General features: G+C 57.9%; 9 protein-coding genes across 9 annotated transcripts; 4 read left to right on the forward strand and 5 right to left on the reverse strand.

Annotated features, from left to right (window-relative positions):
• Positions 1-847: 847 nt before the first annotated feature.
• On the forward strand, positions 848-2,206 carry PG985_001589 (alpha-N-arab-like proteininofuranosidase; the record flags this gene model as incomplete). The annotated part of the gene is made up of 3 exons (XM_066821358.1): positions 848-1,215; positions 1,293-1,656; positions 1,730-2,206. 3 exons carry the CDS (start codon positions 848-850, stop codon positions 2,204-2,206), a joined length of 1,209 nt encoding a protein of 402 aa, XP_066692237.1.
• A 1,183-nt stretch (positions 2,207-3,389) lies between these two features.
• PG985_001590 (beta-fructofuranosidase) lies at positions 3,390-5,236 on the forward strand (the record flags this gene model as incomplete). Its single annotated transcript, XM_066821359.1, has 3 exons — positions 3,390-3,647; positions 3,708-4,426; positions 4,492-5,236. 3 exons carry the CDS (start codon positions 3,390-3,392, stop codon positions 5,234-5,236), a joined length of 1,722 nt encoding a protein of 573 aa, XP_066692238.1.
• A 126-nt stretch (positions 5,237-5,362) lies between these two features.
• On the reverse strand, positions 5,363-6,205 carry PG985_001591 (uncharacterized protein; the record flags this gene model as incomplete). Its single annotated transcript, XM_066821360.1, has 1 exon — positions 5,363-6,205. One exon carries the CDS (start codon positions 6,203-6,205, stop codon positions 5,363-5,365), a length of 843 nt encoding a protein of 280 aa, XP_066692239.1.
• Positions 6,206-7,052: 847 nt separating this feature from the next.
• PG985_001592 (uncharacterized protein) lies at positions 7,053-8,148 on the reverse strand (the record flags this gene model as incomplete). The annotated part of the gene is made up of 2 exons (XM_066821361.1): positions 7,053-7,789; positions 7,863-8,148. The coding sequence occupies 2 exons, from the start codon at positions 8,146-8,148 to the stop codon at positions 7,053-7,055; spliced, it is 1,023 nt and encodes a 340-aa protein (XP_066692240.1).
• A 1,229-nt stretch (positions 8,149-9,377) lies between these two features.
• On the reverse strand, positions 9,378-11,419 carry PG985_001593 (MFS quinate transporter; the record flags this gene model as incomplete). Its single annotated transcript, XM_066821362.1, has 6 exons — positions 9,378-9,541; positions 9,615-9,786; positions 9,873-10,747; positions 10,826-11,061; positions 11,172-11,248; positions 11,324-11,419. The coding sequence occupies 6 exons, from the start codon at positions 11,417-11,419 to the stop codon at positions 9,378-9,380; spliced, it is 1,620 nt and encodes a 539-aa protein (XP_066692241.1).
• Positions 11,420-13,067: 1,648 nt separating this feature from the next.
• Positions 13,068-14,722, forward strand: PG985_001594 (uncharacterized protein; the record flags this gene model as incomplete). The annotated part of the gene is made up of 2 exons (XM_066821363.1): positions 13,068-13,337; positions 13,445-14,722. The coding sequence occupies 2 exons, from the start codon at positions 13,068-13,070 to the stop codon at positions 14,720-14,722; spliced, it is 1,548 nt and encodes a 515-aa protein (XP_066692242.1).
• A 246-nt stretch (positions 14,723-14,968) lies between these two features.
• On the reverse strand, positions 14,969-16,768 carry PG985_001595 (uncharacterized protein; the record flags this gene model as incomplete). Its single annotated transcript, XM_066821364.1, has 1 exon — positions 14,969-16,768. The coding sequence occupies one exon, from the start codon at positions 16,766-16,768 to the stop codon at positions 14,969-14,971; it is 1,800 nt and encodes a 599-aa protein (XP_066692243.1).
• A 912-nt stretch (positions 16,769-17,680) lies between these two features.
• Positions 17,681-18,143, reverse strand: PG985_001596 (uncharacterized protein; the record flags this gene model as incomplete). The annotated part of the gene is made up of 2 exons (XM_066821365.1): positions 17,681-18,085; positions 18,141-18,143. 2 exons carry the CDS (start codon positions 18,141-18,143, stop codon positions 17,681-17,683), a joined length of 408 nt encoding a protein of 135 aa, XP_066692244.1.
• Positions 18,144-18,632: 489 nt separating this feature from the next.
• Positions 18,633-19,368, forward strand: PG985_001597 (uncharacterized protein; the record flags this gene model as incomplete). The annotated part of the gene is made up of 2 exons (XM_066821366.1): positions 18,633-19,086; positions 19,190-19,368. 2 exons carry the CDS (start codon positions 18,633-18,635, stop codon positions 19,366-19,368), a joined length of 633 nt encoding a protein of 210 aa, XP_066692245.1.
• Between the last annotated feature and the right edge of the window lie 452 nt (positions 19,369-19,820).

Raw genomic sequence — 19,820 nt, forward strand, 5'->3', positions numbered from 1 at the left:
TGGTGCATTCCCACTATTCTTGCATCTACCCCTCAGCGGGTAGTGGTTCTAGTAGCCATCCATTGAAATTACTAAGCCGAGATCCTACCCCTTACACGTTAGACCTTGGGCTCTCATTTGATGAAAGCATCTACTTCAGATCCCGGTTCTGCAACCCTTGATGCTGCTTGCCTAAGGCATTGGAAAGTAACATGCATAAGCGGCAGCACACCGCATCTTCCAGATGCGACCTGATGCAACCCGAGTTTGTCGTCCTTCCGCGGGCCGAGACGGCCTACCAAGTAAGTGAACCGGTCAACTTGCGAGCTACCCCGCACAGGCTCCCTGCACCTAACGAGTCGACCTACAGCATGTTGCTGCGTCGAGAGACTGCTCACTTCCCAACCTCTCCCTGCATTGTCTTAGGATGAGTATGCACTAGGATATGCATGCGGTTTTTGCGATAGCAACATACAAGGTCTTCGGAGCTATGTCTGCTCCTGGGAATCGCCCGCAACACATGACGATGTGACGGCCCATGGAAGCTTACTCCCCCGTGTTCAACGAACTGTGGAGAATGGAGTAGCTCTCCATTGCGGGGAAGCCTGCACGAGGGACTATCGGAGAGAGTCAATCATGTTGCTCCCCATGAATCGTCATCGCACAGGTTCAACGGCCCAGCCCAGACCGGCACGGGTAGGGTCTCAGGTGCGAGAGTACAAAATGAGACATCTCTCCCGGTCCTTGTTGACCGGTCGACCTGCTGTTCCTCAGTCGGATGTGCTCTAGGCTGACGCGCCCATTTGTCTGTCCGTCTTTGTTGTTACTACTCTCATCATTCGTCTACAACTCATAAGCGCATGTCACGATGAAGTCAGTCATCCTCACCGGCCTTTTGGCTCTTGCCTCGCATGCGGGTCTCTGCACCGCGCAGAATTTCGACCCGAACAAGGCGGCACCGCAGAACTGGGACCTGTCCAAGATCGGGACGGACAAGAAGACCAACGCCACCTTCTCGAACCCCGTCTCGACGGAGAACATTGGGGACCCCTTCATGACCAAGTACACATCCGACGGCCAGGACTGGTATCTGTACACCTTCTCCACCAACGACAACATCACCCTCAAGAGGTCGCGGTCTTTGACGGACAATTGGGACGATGCCGAGACGCGGGTGGTCTTCAAGCCGAATGCCACGGGCGCCGATGCTGGCAAGCCTTGGTCAACGTCTATCTGGTAAGTATTTCGTCACATGCGTTACGTCGTGGAATCTTGTGCGCTCATGTATACGTACTGACTGTCGAATCATCTAGGGCACCTGAAATCCACAACATCAGCGGCAAGTGGTACATCATCTTCACGGCCACGCCGGACGGCGACAACCCGCCGCCGCTGCAAGACGCCATCTGCCCGATCAACTGCCCGGCCGTGAACCACCGGATGTTCGTGCTGGAGTCGACCGGCTCGGACCCGTGGACGTCCGACTTCCCGATGAAGAGCATGCTGGACACGTACGACCAGTTCGCGATTGACGGGACCTACTTCTCGTACAAGGACAAGCTCTACCACATCTACAGCTGCTGGGAGAACGCCTACTCGGCCTGGCCCGCCAACCTGTGCATCACGGAGATGTCGGACCCGTGGACGGTTTCTTCCAGCTTGAGTGAACGCCAAATAGTGAGTTTCAGTCATGATGAGAAAGATGGTCATGGCACACCCAAAGAAACAACAGCTCTGACTTCAGATATAGATCTCGATCCCCGACCAGCCCTGGGAACAGGTGCCCTACGGCCGACCGATCCGGCTGGCGACCAACGAGGGCCCGCAGCAGCTGACGAACCCCAAGACGGGCCAGAACTTCGTCATCTACTCGGCGGCGCGGGTCAACACCCCCTACTACTGCCTCGGGATGCTGGAGCTGGTGGGCAACGACCCGATGCAGTACCAGTCCTGGCGCAAGCACAAGGAGGGCTGCGTCTTCCACCAGAACACGCAGGCGGGCGTCTACGGGACGGGCCACGCCAGCTTCACCACGTCGCCCGACGGGAAAGAGGACTATATTGTTTATCACGCCCAGACCACGGCGAACCCGGTCGCCGACCTGTACCGCACCGCGCGCATTCAGAAGTTCGGCTGGAATGCCGACGGCACGCCCAACTTCCCGCTCGCGGAGAATGGGCCGTTTCCCGTGCCGGCGGGGCAGAAGGAGAGGGCGATGGCGAAATGATGCGAGGAGAGGCCAGGGGCGGTTTACAGAGTACACATTACGACCATCACCTACTTACATAATATATATACCTAGTCTATAGGACAGTTACCACTTGAGCAGTAATAAATACGCGAGTCGTTGCAGACGAGAAAGGCAGAGACTTCAGTGCTGGAGAAGATACAAGGGGCGCAAGGGCGGTGTGACATGCTTGTTGCGGCAACTTACCAGACTCGTGTCACCATCATTCGGATTAGAATTTGGCTGTCCAGTCACGAGCCGCCTAAGATTTTGGGGGGAGATCCAATATTGGGGCATGCAGCTGTACAGTATGCGAGGTATATGCGCCTACTCTTAAGCGTGCACAAGGATTGCATTCCATGAGGCTGGCGACTGAGGGAATTCTTGCAGGTTTTTCGATGCCGCCAAGGGCGACTTAGGCGAACAGCTAATTCGTGCAGTGGATGCAGGCCCCCGTCATCAATTTCCTTGCCCGCTTGGCTTTCCCCAACTCCGCATCCCCGTCGTACCACACTACCCCGCAACGACTGGGGGTACTCCTCGCTCGATTTGTTAGTCAAATCTCCCCATCTACCCAGCTTGCCCAATGCCCATGGCATGATGCAAGGATTTTCCTGTCGTCATGCCTGCAAATCTCCAATCAGACAATCTGACTTTACTCAAGTAGTTCGCCCATTTGGAAGCGTCCGAACTGCCATGGACCTATCAAGACTCAAGAGACTTGGCTTGTAAGCCGTTGCTCTTGAAAGTGACTACTCGCACTCACTCCAAGATGGCTGGCTAAGTAAGTGGCCAAAAAAGCCAAGTCTTTGCCGGCCGCACCGGTAGCAGTAGCGCGCAGTGCCAGCATTGCCTCTCCCCCATCCCCATTTCTCGGGTCAATGTTCGGTGCTTCTAACCACCACCGCGGTCCTTGGCAGCTCTATCAGCTCACCTGGGAGGGTCACCTTGACGTCGTCTATTACCTACTTACATGCTGGTACTTTTCGCCCGGTCACCACCGCACCATAACTCCCTTGGCATAATGGGGCCGCATATGGAGCTGGTCGCCGGAATATGCCGTTCAGCTGTCCTTCGATAATGATTCATAAGAGCTCCATGTCGCTGTTGTTGTCATGAATGGACGAAGGGACGAGTTGAGCTGACATTCTCATCGCATCTCTGCCCTGTCTTCCCATCCACGATGTTGTTCCCAAGGTTCCTGCTGTCTGCGGCGGCCGTTGCTGGCGCCGCGACGGCTCAGGGTGTGAGTACCTATGTCAACCCGGCCGTCCCAACTGGCACGCCTATCCCGGCCAACTACACCGGCCCGCTGCGCCCCCAAGTCCACTACTCGCCGCCGACGGGCTTCATGAATGACCCCAATGGCATGTTCTACCTCAACGGCGTATTCCACTTGTACTACCAGTACAATCCTACGGGATTGGGAGCAGGCAACCAGGTGAGTAAATTCCACCCCCACTCACCGTGACTCTACCCAGGCTAACCCAAGAAACTTCAGCATTGGGGCCACGCCACGAGCAAGGACGGCTACACGTGGGAGAACCAGCCGATCGCGCTGTTCCCGCCCGAGGAGAAGCAGTACGTCTTCTCGGGCAGCGTCGTGGTCGACGCCAACAACACGAGCGGCTTCTTCCCGGACCAGGACAACGGCGTCGTCGCCGTCTTCACCCTCGCGCGCTACAACGAGGACGGGTCCGGGGGCCCCCAAACGCAGGCCATTGCCTACTCCCACGACGAGGGCTACACCTTCCAGTACTACGACCAGAACCCCGTCATCAACAGCACCAGCAGCCAGTTCCGCGACCCCAAGGTCATTCGGTATGGCGACACGTGGGCCATGGTCGTGGCCTACTCGCAGGAGTTCGCGCTCGGCATCTTCACGAGCCCGGACCTGAAGCAGTGGACGTGGGCCTCCAACTTCACCGACCACGGCCTCCTGGGCGCGCAGTACGAGTGCCCTAACCTGGTCAAGATGCCGGTGCGCGACCCCGAGAGCGGCGCAGTCGTGGACGAGAAGTACGTCATGACCCTCTCGGTCCAGCCCGGCGCCCCGCTCGGCGGCTCCATCACGCAGTACTTCATCGGCGACTTCAACGGCACGCACTTCAGCACGCTGGATGCGGCGACGCGCCTGACCGACTTCGCCAAGGACAACTATGCGGCGCAGTTCTTCTATGGCGTCGAGGGGAACCAGATCAGCCTGGGCTGGGCGAGCAAGTAAGTTTTACAAGCCTCGAGGAGGTCTCCTTTGATGGAAGATATATGCTGACTGACAATCGCAGCTGGCAATACGCGCAACAAGTCCCGACGGGCAACAACGAGGGCTGGCGCAGCGCCATGACGCTGCCCCGGGCCAGCTACCTGACCAAGGCGCCCCGCATCGGCTGGACCATGGTCGACGAGCTCTACGACGCCCAGCCCATCCTGGGCGAGTCCCTGGCCGCCAAGACCATGGGCAACGGCAGCGTCACGGTCGACTACGCCGACGTGGCGTCGGGCGCCCTCTACATCGAGGCCAACGTGACGGGCATCGACGTGGCCAAGGCGACGTCCTTCTCGACCCTCAACCTGACCTTCACGTCGCCGGCCTCGGGCGAGTCGCTGCGGTCCGGCTTCTACTTCGGGGGCGACAACCCGTTCTTCGTGGACCGGGGCCAGCTGCGCGGGTTCGACAACGTCTTCTTCACCGACAAGTTCAGCGTCGCCGACGTGTATTATGAAAGTTCTACCGACAAGGCGGCGGCGTGGCGCGTGCAGGCCGTCATCGACCGCAGCATGTACGAGGTCTTCCTCGACGGCGGGCGGCACGCGGGGACGGTGCTGCTGTACCCGACGCAGCCGCTGACCCTCCTCAACGTGGCGGCCGGGGACCTGCCCGCGGGAGCGCGGGTCAGCGTCGCGGTTTGGGCGCTGAAGAGTACGTGGGCCGGCGTGGCGGATGAGCGGGGGACGGTGCTGGGGAATGTCACGACGAAGGCCCCGGCGTCGAAGAGGCATGTGATTTATCAGGGGGGGTTCTCTGCGTGATGAGTCACGGCGGATGATGGGATGGGAATAGGTATACTATATGTAATAATCTAATCCTAGTTTAGACGTATATACTCTTGAAAAGAAATTCGTGGCAGTCATGATCTCGTATCTTCTTTCGTCTCTTCAAGTCACTGTCGTCAACACCGTAGACACCAATCCAACCACGAGTCCCAACATCACCGGAGGAACCCTGGATGATAATGAACCAGCCCCTTCCTGCGCCTGCACCTCGGCCGTAAACCTCCCAATCACATTGCCCCGCGGCCAATACTCGCACACCAAATACCACCCCCGCGCGTTACCGCTGCCATCCCGGCCATCGCCACCACACATGCGCGCCCCGCACCCGACGCTCGTCGTGTCCTTCCAGACGAGCTGCGTGAAGTGGCCCGTCGACTCCCCGAAGTCCCCTTTGCTAAAGTCGTAGTCGCGCCGCTCGTCGCCCCAGGCCGCGACGCAGCTCGAAGCGTTGGCGCAGCCGAGGGCCAGGTTCTCGCCGTAGGGGCCGCCGGAGTGCTGGAAGTCGCATTTGCCTCTTCGGTCCCGGGGATTCAACTCTGACGCAGAAGAAGAAGGAGAAGAAGAGTCGGAGTCGGGGCCTGAGTCGGAGGAAAGGGTTGAGGAAAGGTTGGTGGAGGAAAGAGGCAAGGACCGCGAGACGACTTGGCGCAGGTACCGGTTCGCGTAGGCCTCGAGGGTGCGGTTCCAGACCAGGTGGCTGGCGTTGTGCTGGTCGCGGTAGGTGTTGGTGCTGTTGAGGATGGCCGAAGTGAAGAGGGCGGGCTGGGTGAACTCGGCCGCGGCGGTGGCTTCGCTGTTGGGGCCCGAGGTGATGGTCTTGGTGATTATAACATCTTGAGCTGATACGCCGGGGATGCTGGTCTGGGATAGCAGTAGCGGCAGGATCAGGAGAGACCGGAAGAGGGTGGTCATGGCGGGTTGCGGGTTGGGAGTTCGGATGAACATGGTGGTGGGGTGTTATATATAAAGAGAGAGTGTATATATGCCTTCACCTATAGTACGGACGACATCTGAAATAGTAATAGTGGTGAGAGTTCATGTTACATTGGCCGGACGGGTTCCCATGTGTTTTATCAGTCCATGCCATCTCCCAGGTCTCCTTGATTTAACCAACTATTTACAACTGGCAATTTAGCCTATGACAGATGATATCAACAGCTGATCGGGGTCTTCCAAGACATGGGTCCCGAGCTTGCTTGCTTGCATCCTCAGTCAAGGACAAATATAGCGGCATAGCGGTTATGTTTGCTGGCTGGATCATCTTTATTTCTTGTTTCGACCTTGGCACGGTTGATGGAAAAGTTGAAACATGACGTAGGCGCCTGTAGAAACATGCAGGGGAAGCGAGCAGGGCCCCCTGTCCGCTAAAATTGCCCGGGTTCGACGGGTTGCTGCTAGTTGGTTGGTTAGTGCAGGGGTATTTCGTTTTTCGGGGAGGGTCAAGTTCCTTCAGCTGGCCGCTGGGCCCCCACTCTCACTTGCAACCATGACAAGTGACAGGTTTTCTGGGGATGGGTCTCGTGAACGAAAGCGCTTACACTTTGCGCGCGCATGTCTCGGCGGCATCCAAGTATCGGGACGGAAACGATGGTAAATCGACCGACCTAAATATAAAAGTTCATCTGATTTTCAACTACCTAAGCATCGCGTTCAATTCAAATGCCATCAATGCCATCAATGCCATCAATGCCATCAATGCCATCAATGCCATCAATGCCATCAATGCCATCAATGCCATCAATGCCATCAATGCCATCAATGCCATCAATGCCATCAATGCCATCAATGCCATCTACATGACCAGCACCCCCCGGAACCGCACCTTGCCGCTGACGCAGTGCTCCATGGCCTCGTTCGCGTCCCCGAGCGCGAACTTCTCGACCATGCACTTAATGCCGTGATCCGTAGCAAACTGCACCGCCTCCTCCGAGTCGAGCGCGTGCCCGCTCGGCCAGCCCACCACCGACACCGCCTTTGAAAGCAGGACGACGGAGTCGACCGTGATGGGCCCCGCCGCGGCCACCACCAGCAGCTTCCCACCGACGCGCAGTCCCCCGACCATGGGCCCGATGGCCTTGGGGTTGGGCGCCGTCGCCACGATGGCCGCGGCCCCGCCCATCTCCTGGAGCTTGGCGACGGCGTCGTCGGCGCTCGAATCAATATACTCGTGCGCCCCCAGCTCTTTCGCGAAGTCCCGCTTGCTGGCGCCCGAGCTGATGGCGACGACGCGGTAGCCCATCTTGCTGGCGAACTGGACCGCCAGGTGGCCGAGGCCGCCGATGCCCTGCACCGCCACCAGCCCCCCCTGCTCGACGTGCAGCTTGCGCAGGCCGTTGAAGACGGTCACGCCCGCGCACAGCAGGGGCGCGGCCTGCGCCGGGTCCGTGGACGGGGGGAGGCGCACCACGGCTTCCTCGCGCAGGAGGACGTACTCGGCGTAGCCGCCGTCGCGGGTCACGCCGTTGATCTGCGCGTTGTCGCAGGTCTGGAACATGCCGCGGGCACAGCTGGTGCAGGCGTTGTCGTGGCCTGTGGGGTTTGGGGAGTCAGTACATTAATGTGTAGACATGTAAGTCATGTTGACGGGCATGTGTCAACTCACCTCCGTGCCAGGGCCCGCCGGCCCGCTCGCCCACGGCGACGCGGCTAACCCCGTCGCCGACGGCCACGACGTCGCCGATGATCTCGTGGCCGGGCACCAGGGGGAACGAGTTGCCGAAGTGGCCGCCCTGGGCGCCGCTGTCGCTGTGGCACACGCCGCACGCCAGGACCTTGACGAGGACCTGCTTCGGGCCGGGGGCCTTGAGGGGGAGGTCCTTGATCACGAGGGGGGCGTTGGCCTTCTCGATGACGGCGGCCTTGTAGGTCTGGGGGAGGGAGGGCGACATTTTGGGCGTTTCGATTTTGTTCGTGTGTTTGAGGGAAGACAAGTGGCTAGACTACTCGGTATTCAATGGTAGAGGATGATGAGTCAATGATGAAGAGGATCTGATAGAGAGAGAAAGAGTTGCATATTGGCTTTAGGGTGCAGGTCGCCCTGCCTAATATACTTTGCGTCAACTCTGCAAGTACGTCGAGAATGCGGGGGTTCATCCATCTCGTCATGGTTAGGGATGAGAAAAAGAAAGGATGCCATTAAGTCCGATGCGTGCCTGAGTGAGACCATCCCGCTCTTCCCCGTCACTGTCTGTGGCTGGGCGTCGAGATAACGTCGTTGATCCGCGCGCGCCGGATCTTTAGAGTTGAACGTATGCTAAAACCGAAAGCGTCGGGATTAGCTGCCCTCCATTTTGCTGGCAAAGCCGATCTGGTCGGGATAACGGGCAACACCCCTCTCTGCTGTGCCGTAGGACACTAACCAAAGCTGGTTTAGGGGGGCAGTCAATTACACTCCAGGCGCCGTTGCACTTTATGTGGTAAGTCAGCAGTCAGCATGACGGCCAAAGGCAATCGCTTTCGCGTACGCAGGAATCCGATGCTCTATTGGCAGCATGGCCGCCGATACCTAAACCCCGGATCATTGGTCCTCATCTTGTTCAACTGATAAGGCGAGGCGATTAATCATCCCCTCCCTTTCTCCTCAAGGGGTTTTGTTCCCCTCGCAGTTCCCCCATTCTCTCATTGCAGGACCTCTCTGCCAGATGTGAGGTGGCTTTGGAACAGTGAAACGAGCCGAGACTCGAAACGGGCACCGGGCTACGCCGACCAACCACCTGAAAAAGGAAGTGACGTAAAGCTATACAAGCTTGGATTTGGTATATCTTAAAAAAAAAACAGCGAAGCACAATTCGTGAGTGATACACTTCCCTTATCGACTTTAAGTTGTAGGACAGCATCAATCAGGAGCATGATTAGCAACAGCAGAGACAGTCTAGGTATGATGACGATAAACACCACGTTGACGCCAAAGCATGACTTCGTTCTTGTTCGGGTAGGAGTTACCCCATGATGGATTCATTTCTCCTTTAAGGAGACATTGATGGTTTTCGATATCCTGCAATTGAGATTATGAAACTGGTTTGTATACAAATGTCCTGTTCATATATCCCAACAACTGCACAACGTTTTGGTTTTATCCCAATTCCACATCTGAATACTCTACGACTCGAGCAGCCGCTCAAACGTCCTGCGAGCGTCGTCGCGCCTTGTCCTCCGTCACCTCCACATTGGCCTCGTAGCTCTTGTGGTCCGGGTCCGCGTCCTGGTCCGCCGCCGCCCCCGCACCGGCTAGGTTCCGCTTGCTGCCGCCGAACAGCTCGTCCATGTGCTCCAGCGACACGCCTACGGAAGAGCAATGTGTTAGTCGACGTATGATTGGGTAAAGATGGGTAAAGGTGTAATGCGGAGGACTTACCCTTGGTCTCGGGGATGAAGAAGAAGACGAAGAAGAACATGCAGACGCAGAAGCTGCCGAAGATGAGGTAGGTCCCGTAGCCGTGGGCGCCGACCGTGACCAGCATGTTGGGCACGGCGCGGGCTACGACGAAGTTGAAGAGCCACTGGGTGGCGGCCGCGAGTGCGACGTTCTGTAATGACATGGATTGAATTAGTATACGACTTCTTTCCTCCCAGTCCAGATGTGCAAACACTTTTTCGAGAAGTTAGGACTTACCAACGGTCGAAGCCGGGCCGTGGGAATCTCAGCCACGTAGATCCAGCAAGCCGGCCCCCACCCGAACTGGAAGAAGGCCGCAAAGACGAAGATGCAGACGAGCGCAAAGTATCCCGCGGGCGGCACGGCCGCGCCGTCGACGGGCGGCGAGATGCGAACGTAGATGCCAATGTAGAACATGCAGAACGCCTGCCCGACCGACGACACTAGCAGCGAGCGGCGGCGGCCGAGGGAGTCGGCCATGAACAACAAGAAGGCCAGGCACGAGATGACTTTCACGATGCCGTAGACGCCCGTGCTCAGCAGCGAGTTGGACTGGCCCACGACGCCGAGGTTCTTGAAGATGGTGGGCGCGTACGTGTTGATGGCATTGGTGCCCGTCATCTGCTGGCAGACCATGAGGGTGATGCTGAGGGCGGCGCGCTTGCGGTTCGACGCCGACTGCGCCATCTCCTTGATGAGGATCCAGAAGGTGGCGTCGCCCATGACGCGCCGCTCGTGCTCGAGTTGGGTCTGGATCTCGCGGTACTCGTCCTGCAGGTAGGGGTGCGTCTCGGGCAGGTTGCGCACCCGCCGCAGCACCCGCTTGGCCTCCTCCCACTTGTCCATGCGCGCCAGGTAGCGCGGCGACTCGTTGCTGATGAGCATCAGGCTGAACAGGAGCAGGGCGGGCAGGCCCTGGATGGCCAGCGGCACAATGTACTGGCGGTGGCCGCTCAGGTGCTTGTTGACGGCGAAGTTGCCCCAGAAGGAGATCATGCCGCCCAGCACGATGAAGAGCTGGTAGCACGACGTCAGGAGGCCGCGGATCGCCCGCGGGGCGTTCTCGGACACGTAGATGGGGTTCACGACGCTGGAGCAGCCGACGCCAAGGCCTGTACAAAAGGAGAAAAACAAAGGTTAGCGAGTGAGAACATCGAGGGGAGGGTGGGAAGGGTTCGAAGCCGCCTTACCAGAGATGAAGCGGCCGATGTACATGGGTTCCAGATGGCCCGAGGCGGCAGCTTGCATGACGACACCCGACAGGGTGAAGAGGGCTGAGCCGATGAGACTCCATCGGCGACCAATCCTGTCGGCCAGGTAGAACGCCGCCAGAGCACCCGCGAAACAGCCAGCTTGGAGAACCGACACGATGTTGCCTTTGAGGTTGGCCGTCGGCACACTGTCTGGATCGCCTAGGTTATAAGCGCTATGGAGAAGGCAGATACTGTTAGTAAACTCTTCGGAGGCATCGCGTGTCTATGATGATGCGGTGTGATAAGACACTGGTTCTCGTCTTGCAGGATTGTAGGAACATACTCGGCAAAGGTTTGTAGCTCAATGACACCGCCGATCACACCACTGTCCCATCCGAAGGACATGGCACCGAAGCAGGCCTGTCACGCAGAAAGTCAGTTACTTCTATCAGCAGAGAACTTCTTTTCTCGGAGCTGACAAGATAGGAAGCGTACCGAGAGGGTTAGGACGTAGACTCTCCATCCGTAAATCTCGTTGGGGTCTGATTTCATCGCATCATTGCGGACGATCTTCTTGAGGAGCGCCGCCATCTTGGTGGGTTAGGTCGGCAATCTTGCTCCCTTCGAGCTACCTTGGCCACGTCGCCGGGAGAAACGAGGTTGATGTGTTGAATCGCTTGGTCGAAAGGTACGACAGTTAGTTGTACATTAGGCGATAGTCTCGAAGCAGACGAGCGACGACCTCAAAAGGGGAGGGATGGAAGAGCAGCGCGACGTGCTTTATTTAAGTAAGAACTCCATCCTGACAAGGTGCATGGTGATCATTGGCTGCACCCGCGATTGAACCCAATGCAACGGGGAGTATACGGATATCCACCCGGCTGCGTCCTGCTATGTGCGAGTCGAGCGAGGATAGGCATGGGTGGCAGATGGTCTCGGCAAAATACCTGCACAGGAGCGGTGGAAAGACCGACTGCTGGAGACCGGCCAGAAAATCCACCAAAGAGAACGCGCGAATCAGGCCAGCATCTGCCTCCTAGCCAAGGATATTCGAATGGCGAGATGCGCCAGACCTTGGGTGCCAAAGCTCCAAGATCATCGCGACAATGTGACCCTGTCGCACCTAGCCCGCCTGTGTTGTGGGTAGGATGGGATGGGGGGTTGGCAGTTGGTGGGTGATTGGTGATAGGATGGGCTCTTCGGGTACGGAGGGGACAAGGTTGGATGCTTGTCAGCCAGAGGATCCGGGGTAGCGGGAGCTGTTCGCGGCCAAGACGCTATTTTCGGCGATAATTTCACTGTAAAACACCCAAAAAGAAACCTCTTGGGTGCAATACCAAGGAAAAGCTGAGAAGGCCAGCCAGATCTGGGTTCTGCACCGTTTGGATATATATCCACCACCGAGGAAAGAAACACTCTATGCGAAATCCTTGGAATGTCTCGCATCTTCAATTGAACGCAGCGAGTGCCAGAATCGGGAGTTCTCCGAGACCTGTCGATTCATTCCGTGGACCATGTGCCCATTGGGGACCTGTATAATCTGACTACTGGACCCAGCGTCCCAAATGCAGTAAGTAAGCATGTCAACTTGAGGCATATCTTTCTGCTGCTGTCAGTGTCCGGCAGCGTAGGCCCGAATGCGCAACCGACCCAAAGAATCAATACCCATTGAACCAGAGTCTTGAAGGATATTGGGTGTGGTCAGCATCCAGGATGATACGCCGGCTGCAGTGGGTCGACATGTTTAGCCGTAATGCGGGGATGGGGAGGAAGATTGGGGAACATGGGGAAATGGCCAAAAACATGGAGGGAAAGTGGGCTCGCCAACTCGGCACATGAATACCCCGGACATTCATTGCCCACTCACTGGCAAGGTATAGCAGGTAGTAGTAAGGGAAATGGGCAGGTTGACCGCTGCCATCATTCTCATTTGGCTTCAGCGTGGAGAAATGAGGGGATGGTGTCTGTATGTCTTCATCATCGTCACAAATAGCTGCGGAGGAGTGGATCGTGTTGCTGCAGAATGAGCAAAGGCAGGTTGGAGATGAGTGCGGGCGACAGGGGCACATGGCGACTATCGCATGTGCAAACTGACAAGAATGAGGAGAAGGTATATGCAGATCCATTATAATACCAGCGACGGAAGGCTTTGGCGGGCAAACGTTTAGCCAGTGGACTCTTAGATTGTAACAACTCATAAGCAGTGAGTCGGCAACGATTGACATCAGCATCGTATACAATGCTTCCCGAGCCCACAGTCTCTGTCCTAGGGACCGACCCATCGTGGCGTCGGCACGTTCTCAACGGGAACGCCTTCCAGCAGGATGCCATACAGTCCTTCAATGGCTGGCAGTATGCGTGCTTCTACAGCACCCGTCGCTTCGAATCGGACCGCCAGGAACCTCTGTACGTCCACTTGTCGAGGAGAAAGTTGCCCAGCGGACAGTGGGAGAGTCTAGTGTTCCACGACTACCCGCAGACGACGGACGATGGCCACAATACAGTTCAGGTACGCGTAGAGGAGATAGGTAATAGATAAAGGCCGACTTGGTGGATACCCGAAACGCAGACATTAAGTAAACGCATACTGGACCCAAGCTGACCTGTAACAAAAAGCTCGGTATTTGCCCGGGCGATGGCACGATCCACCTCTCCTACGACCACCACTGCGACCAGCTGCGATACCGCCATTCGATCCCGACCCTCGCGACGAACCCGGAGTCATTCAGCTGGTCGGCCCATTATTTCACCCCCACGCTCCCTCACCTCCCCGGTCTGGAGTCTTCGCTCCTCCCTCACACCGAGCTGCTGAAAGACATCACCTACCCCCGTTTCGGCCGACTCGGGTCCGACCTCTGGTTCTCCTTCCGGACGGGCAAGGCCGGGCTCGGCGACGACCACTTGTACCTCTACTCCGCCAGCCGCGGCGCCTACTCTCCTGCCTCCGGTGCAAGCCTAGCAACAACACCTTTTCTCAAGGGCGTCCAGAACAACCCCTACATCCACGGCCTCGACAGCCGCGGCGGCACCCTCTACGTCACCTGGGTGTACCGCGACTTCGTCTGGTACGCGGGCTGGGACGACCCGGCCGACACCCAGCACAAGCAGCAGGCGGGGCCCAACTCGGCGGCCAACAACCGGGACCTGTGCTTCGCCTACTCGTCCCCCTCGACAACAGCCGCCGAAACAGAAACCGAAACAGCAACAGCGCCGGGGCAGATCTGGCGCAACGGCGCCGGCGACGTCGTCGCCGACCTCGGCCGGGGCGAGAGCGTCACCCCCTCTTCGCCGAGCGTGACGGCGTTCCGGATCCCCAAGGGCTCGGGGCTGACGAACCAGGAGGCCCAGGCCGTCGACCACGGCGGGGGCGTGCACGTGCTGAACCGGGGCTGCTGCTCATCATCGGACCTCGAAGCAGGCGATGGCGACGGTGATGGCGATGGTGATGGTGGGGACAACAAGGAGGTGAGATGGAAACACTACTACCGCGACCCCTCTACCCAAACCTGGACATCGCGCGCGCTGCCGTGCGGCTACGTCAGCGGCAAGCGGGGGAGGCTGGCGGTTAGTAGGGAGGATGGTCTGTACTTCGTCCTGCCCGGGGGTGGTGGCGATGACGGCAACGGCCTCAGTATCTGGAAAGCCGCCAAGAGGGACGCATATAGCACGTACAACCTCGTCTGGAGCAGTAGGAGTAGCAGCAACAGTAAAGGGGAACTCTTCCCGCTCACCGAACCGCTGGTGGACACGTATCGGCTCGATCACGACAACGTGCTCTCCGTATTCACTAGGCGGTACGCCGAAGAAGAAGAAGTGATGACGGCAACAAGGGCAGGCTCGGGAGAAGGAGGTGAAAGAAGAATCGACGTGGTCGTCTTGGATTTCCAGCTATAAATCAAATTGGGCGCAAATCGCAAAATCACAAAAACCCCTCATCCCAGTCAGAAAAGGGAACGAGGAAATGAGGTCAGGCATCTTTGCGCGTGCAGCATGTTTGGTTACGTCTATTCCGTAGATTATACACGAGATACAAAACTCCAAACCTATACCCCACCGCGCACGATTCCCTTCGCTATGCATTCCCGAATCCAATATCCCGTAGGTATACCCTAAGAAGAAAACCCCCATCCCCTCCACATCTCATGTTGTTTTCTTCAATACCCCGTTAGTGATATGTACACCCCCGTTCTTGGCCCCGTGCCCATTGGGAGTTGCAGCTGCCGCCATCGTCTCCTTGCCGTTGCCGTTCTCTTGTATCTCCTTGGGCTTTGTCGTCGTTGATGTTCCAGATGCAGGAACCATGAACGCAGGCCACCTGTCGACATCGTACCCCGCCGAGGAAAGCGCCATCAAGACCCCGTACAGCAGGAAGCCGACGACGACGATGAGGTTGCTGACGTGCACGAACCACCAGGGGTACTGCGTGCCCAGTGCGCAGTTGGCGAACTCGTACCTCCACTCCCAAGTCTCCTCGTCGAACCACGCGCTCAGCAGCCCGGCGTTGCCGCCGTACTGGGCCATCATGCTCCGGACGGTAATCTCCCGTAGGCCCGGGTGCCCCGCGCGCCCGGGCACCCCCTGCGCCCGCGCCTCGTCCCAGCGCAGGACGTCCCACGCCCGGTCCCCGGGCTCCTGGCCGTCGGTCTGGTTGACAAAGTGCCACGTGTCGCACCCCTCGTGGTCGTGCCCGTTGAGCAGGACGCCGCGCCGGCCCTTGCCCCCGCCGGGCGCGTCCGGGTTCGCGTGCAGGCCGAACATGCCCTCGAGGAAGCCCTTGGAGGCGTCGGCCGACAGCTGGTACTGCTCCCGCACGCCGCCGCCCTCCTCGGCCGGGTGGAAGTCGAAGAAGGGCGGGTCGACGCAGACGCCGCGCCGCTTGTACATGGGAATGTGCGTCAGGACGACGGTGAAGTGGCCCTGGAACTCGACGGCCGACGCCGTGTTGATGACGTCGTTGACGAACGAGTACGTCTTGTCCTGCAGGTCCCCGATCAGGGCCGGCGTGTCGAGGTTCATGTCGTTGACCACGACGATGCGCAGCTCGGGCACCAGCCGCGTCGAGTCCGGGTTCGTCGCCGGGTCGTGCAGGGTCGCGTTGAGCGCCGCGTCGGCGACGGGCAGCTCGAAGCGAAGCTCGTAGGCGGCCTTGCCGAAGGCGCGCTCGAACCGCGACAGCCGCTCGTACGTCAGGTCGCCCGCGTAGCCGACGTCGTGGTTGCCGGCGATGTTGATGATGCGCCGCTGCCAGACGGTGTCGTTAGAGGAGCCGCCCAGAGTGCCCGTCACGTCGTACTCGCTGGCCGGGTGGGCGGCCACGTCGTCGGGGACGCGCTCGCCGCCGGCGAAGGAGCGGTTCCAAAACCGCCAGCTGCGCCGCCAGAACTCGTCGTTGCTGATCCACTGGCTGCCCAGCAGGTCGCCCAGCACGGTGACGTGCGTCGGGCGCGCCCACCAGCGCAGCGTGCGGTAGATGTGGGCCAGGTAGTAGTCGTTGCCGAACAGGTCGATGCGCTTGCGGACCGACTCGAAGGTGTCGGGGATGTCCTCCATGTAGAAGTCGACCATGTCGTGCAGGGCCTGGCGAATGCGCCACCGCAGCGAGTGGTGGTGTGTCTGGAAGGTCATGTGCCGCCAGGCGTCCTTCAGGTGGGAGAAGGTGTCGCGGTAGGCGTTCGGGATCGACGTGTCGCCCTCGAGCTGGGGGTCGCCCAGGGCCAGCAGGCGGAACGGCGCATGTTGTTGGCCCGTCTCTTTGCCGGCGGCGAAACCGAGGTGCTGGCGCAGCGTCGACTGGAAGGCGGTCGAGGGATCGGGTCGGTCGACGGGTGTCGGAAAGGCGCAGCCCAGGAACACCGGGTAGAGGTAGAGCCAGACGGTGCAGGCTACGCAGACGGGGACGAGCAGGCGCAAGGCATTGCGAAGGAGGGCCGCGGGCGTCATGTAGATGGCGGCATGTGAGGCCCAAAAACCCCGACTTTTTTTCTGAAGTAGCACAGGGGGGAATAAACTCTAAATAGGAAAAACAGGAGAATTGAACAATTATTGAAGCAGGGCGAAAACCAAAAGCCAAAAACTATGCAAAACGAATGTTTTTGGGGAGAGCTCGCCTGTCGCGGTGGAACAGGTGCGAAGCGTTGGGTGTAATCAGATTAGAAAAGTCAATAACATCGCAGGTGTTTTGAAGGCATACCCATCTACCAATCCAAGGACAAGTCAGGTTGGCCATGCTCAATTTCACTACCGACGGGGCGCTTATGGCTGCAAAAAATAGGAGACCGGACATAAAACTTGTGTTCCCCGACCCGCCATTGCCTTGCAACACGCCCCTGTTCCTAAAATACAACGGCCTTGGGGTTGCACCGCATGTGACAGCCTGCAACCGACAGAGTCAGGCTCTCTTGCTTCAATAAATCGGTATCGGTTTATTATTCCAAGTCTCAATCAATTTGAATATTGATTTCAGTAGTCCATTCGGATTCTCCATTCTACCAAGATGGAGATGGTCTCTGAATCTTGGAACCCAACGATGAAAGGAGGGGCATCGCCAAGGCCCATCGCTTGAAAAGACCACTGCCTGCCCCCCTCCACAGAGAAAACAGCCAGGCTGCCCCCTTTCTTCGTGGCTTATCCCTGAGCGAGCATGACATCATATCAAGTCAACGATGTGGAAGTCTGATATTTCTTTGTATTGCGCTGACAGAACACATTGAATCGTCTATATGTGACGATGTTTATGAAAGCATCCATGGCCGTGACAGCCGTCTAGAAGGTGGCATCCGTATCTATCCATCAACAAGATAATCAATCCAGGTCCCTTTGGTTCGTAACTTCATCAAGGCGTCATCTCGTTTGTTACATCTCTTCCTCCTCCATCTCGTCATCGTAGGTCGGGAAGTCCACCTCGAACTCAACCTCACCGTCGTCGTCCTTGAACGCAAAGGCGACCATGGCGCCGTTCTTGAGGCCCTTGGACACCCATGTATCCGAAGAGCCGACCTTCAAGGGCTTCCAGCCCTGTGTGGGATCGGCCGCGGACTTGGACACGGCGTAGGCGATCTGAGATGCGTCGTCGGGCAATGCAATGCCAGACTTGGAGGCGCTGGGGATGCCCTGGGGGTACCGCTCTTGCAGGATTTCCAGCAGCTCCTTGGACACATCGGCGAATGTCGACATGGGATCTACAAATAGGAAGATCGTGCAGGTGCCATGCTTGAACCGGATGGTAATGTCCACATCCGTAATGTTGTCTCGTTGAACCTGTAAATTTTGATTAGTATGATAATGCTCTTCACTGATTGTTGGACTTATTCACCATGTTGCTGCGACTGGTATCCTGGGAAGTTGGTGGTTGTGTTTCTTCGTCGCAAATCAGGCCAACTCCTGGTGGTGAGGATTAGGGATACGGTAATTGACAGGGAAGGAATGCAAACGCGCTGCGGCTGTGGCAGGCTGAACACGAGAACACGTGAAGCCGTGATACTGCAGATGGAAGGTGAGCAGTGACTTTGAGTGCCTGCAGCTGCAGTGGTCCAGGTCCTTAGTGCGGGCAGCCAGCAAGTACACTCGTACCTGACCTGCCTATTTCTCGCTGGAGGCCCGAGCTCCCCACCTCTGGCAATCCCGAAAGCTCCAATCATCACCGAGCAGCAGAAACCAATCAAGAGAAGAGGCTGCTCGGCTACAAGACGGTTCTTCGTCGTTTGCCAATCCACATTTGCGATATATACAGCAAGTGCTTACAACTCGACCTGCCCGAGGACAAGACAAGACGAATCCCTCCCCTCGTCCATCCCGCCATCCGAGTATGGGGTTCCTACAAGAACGGGTCGAGCAGACTCGCGGCAAGCAGCTGCAACGCCCGACCTTCACCAAGGAAGACTACGACGAGCTGTGCAAGAACTCACGACTGTCCCTGCCGCCCTTCCTGCGCATTCCCATCGCTGCCCTCGCCGGCTTCTCGATCGGCATGTCGCTGGGCCTCTCTTACGGCAGCAAGATGGCGGGTCTACGATTCCGCGCCGAACACGCCCACAAGCTCCCCAACACCACGGCCGGCTGGTACATGTATCACAAGAGCAAGAACTACCACCTGGCGTTCGGCGGCATCAAGGAGGGCCTCAAGACGGGCATGCGCATGAGCGTCTTGACGGCCGCCATGTTCTGCGCCGAGAACCTGTTCGACGTCTACAGGGGGTCCAAGGATTTATTCAACACCGTCGGCGCTAGTTTGGCCGTCGCCGGAGGCTTCAGTCTTTTGAGTACGCTTTGCCCTCTCCCCCCCCCTTGCCTTATCTGTCGTACGATGCCAATGCATTGCATCATTCGCTTTCGTCCGTACTAACAAATTGCCCCGAACAATAGACCGATTCTCCGTTCCCGAGACGGCGAGGACAGCACGAAAAGGCCTCATGTTCGGCATTGCCTATGGCGGCGTCCAGGACCTGCTCTCGCTCGCCCAGGGCCGCCCGGTGGGATATGTTGAGTTTGCGCGCAGACACCTCGGGGGAAGCACGACAAAGGAAGAGCAGATATTGGTCTGAAATATGCGCCATGAAATTATTATGGTGGTTTCCTGACTAAACGATATGCACAACGTGGATCTGCGACTAGTGTGTGCCAGGACATTTTCATTGTCTTCCGTCGCTAGGCGAGGACTCCATCCCAGCTCCTACACCACCTGGTCTCGCTGCCCTGTATCGGAACCACTCGAGACGCGCTGCAAGCCTGCACGGCCGAGTCAGGCCAGGGCCAGTGCCGCTGCAGCTTACCCGTGCCAAGCCTGCAGTGGGAGCTTATTGTCTCGCATCCTTTGGTCGCTGCTCAAGGACAACAATAGCGGCGCCTATCTTCATCTTCTCTGCTTCTGGGCTCGCCAAATGTTCCGACAAAGGACTCTAAAAACGAGGGGCAATATTTCCTAGCGGACGGCCGACACTATTCTTTGCGGCTCACGTGTGGGATGCGACTAAATTTCCACCGTGGCCTCGATTTA

This window comes from Apiospora marii (genome assembly GCF_038362585.1).
Source record: "Apiospora marii strain CBS 49790 chromosome Unknown utg000001l_segment0_segment0, whole genome shotgun sequence".
In the NCBI taxonomy this organism is placed as follows: Eukaryota; Fungi; Ascomycota; class Sordariomycetes; order Amphisphaeriales; family Apiosporaceae; genus Apiospora; species Apiospora marii.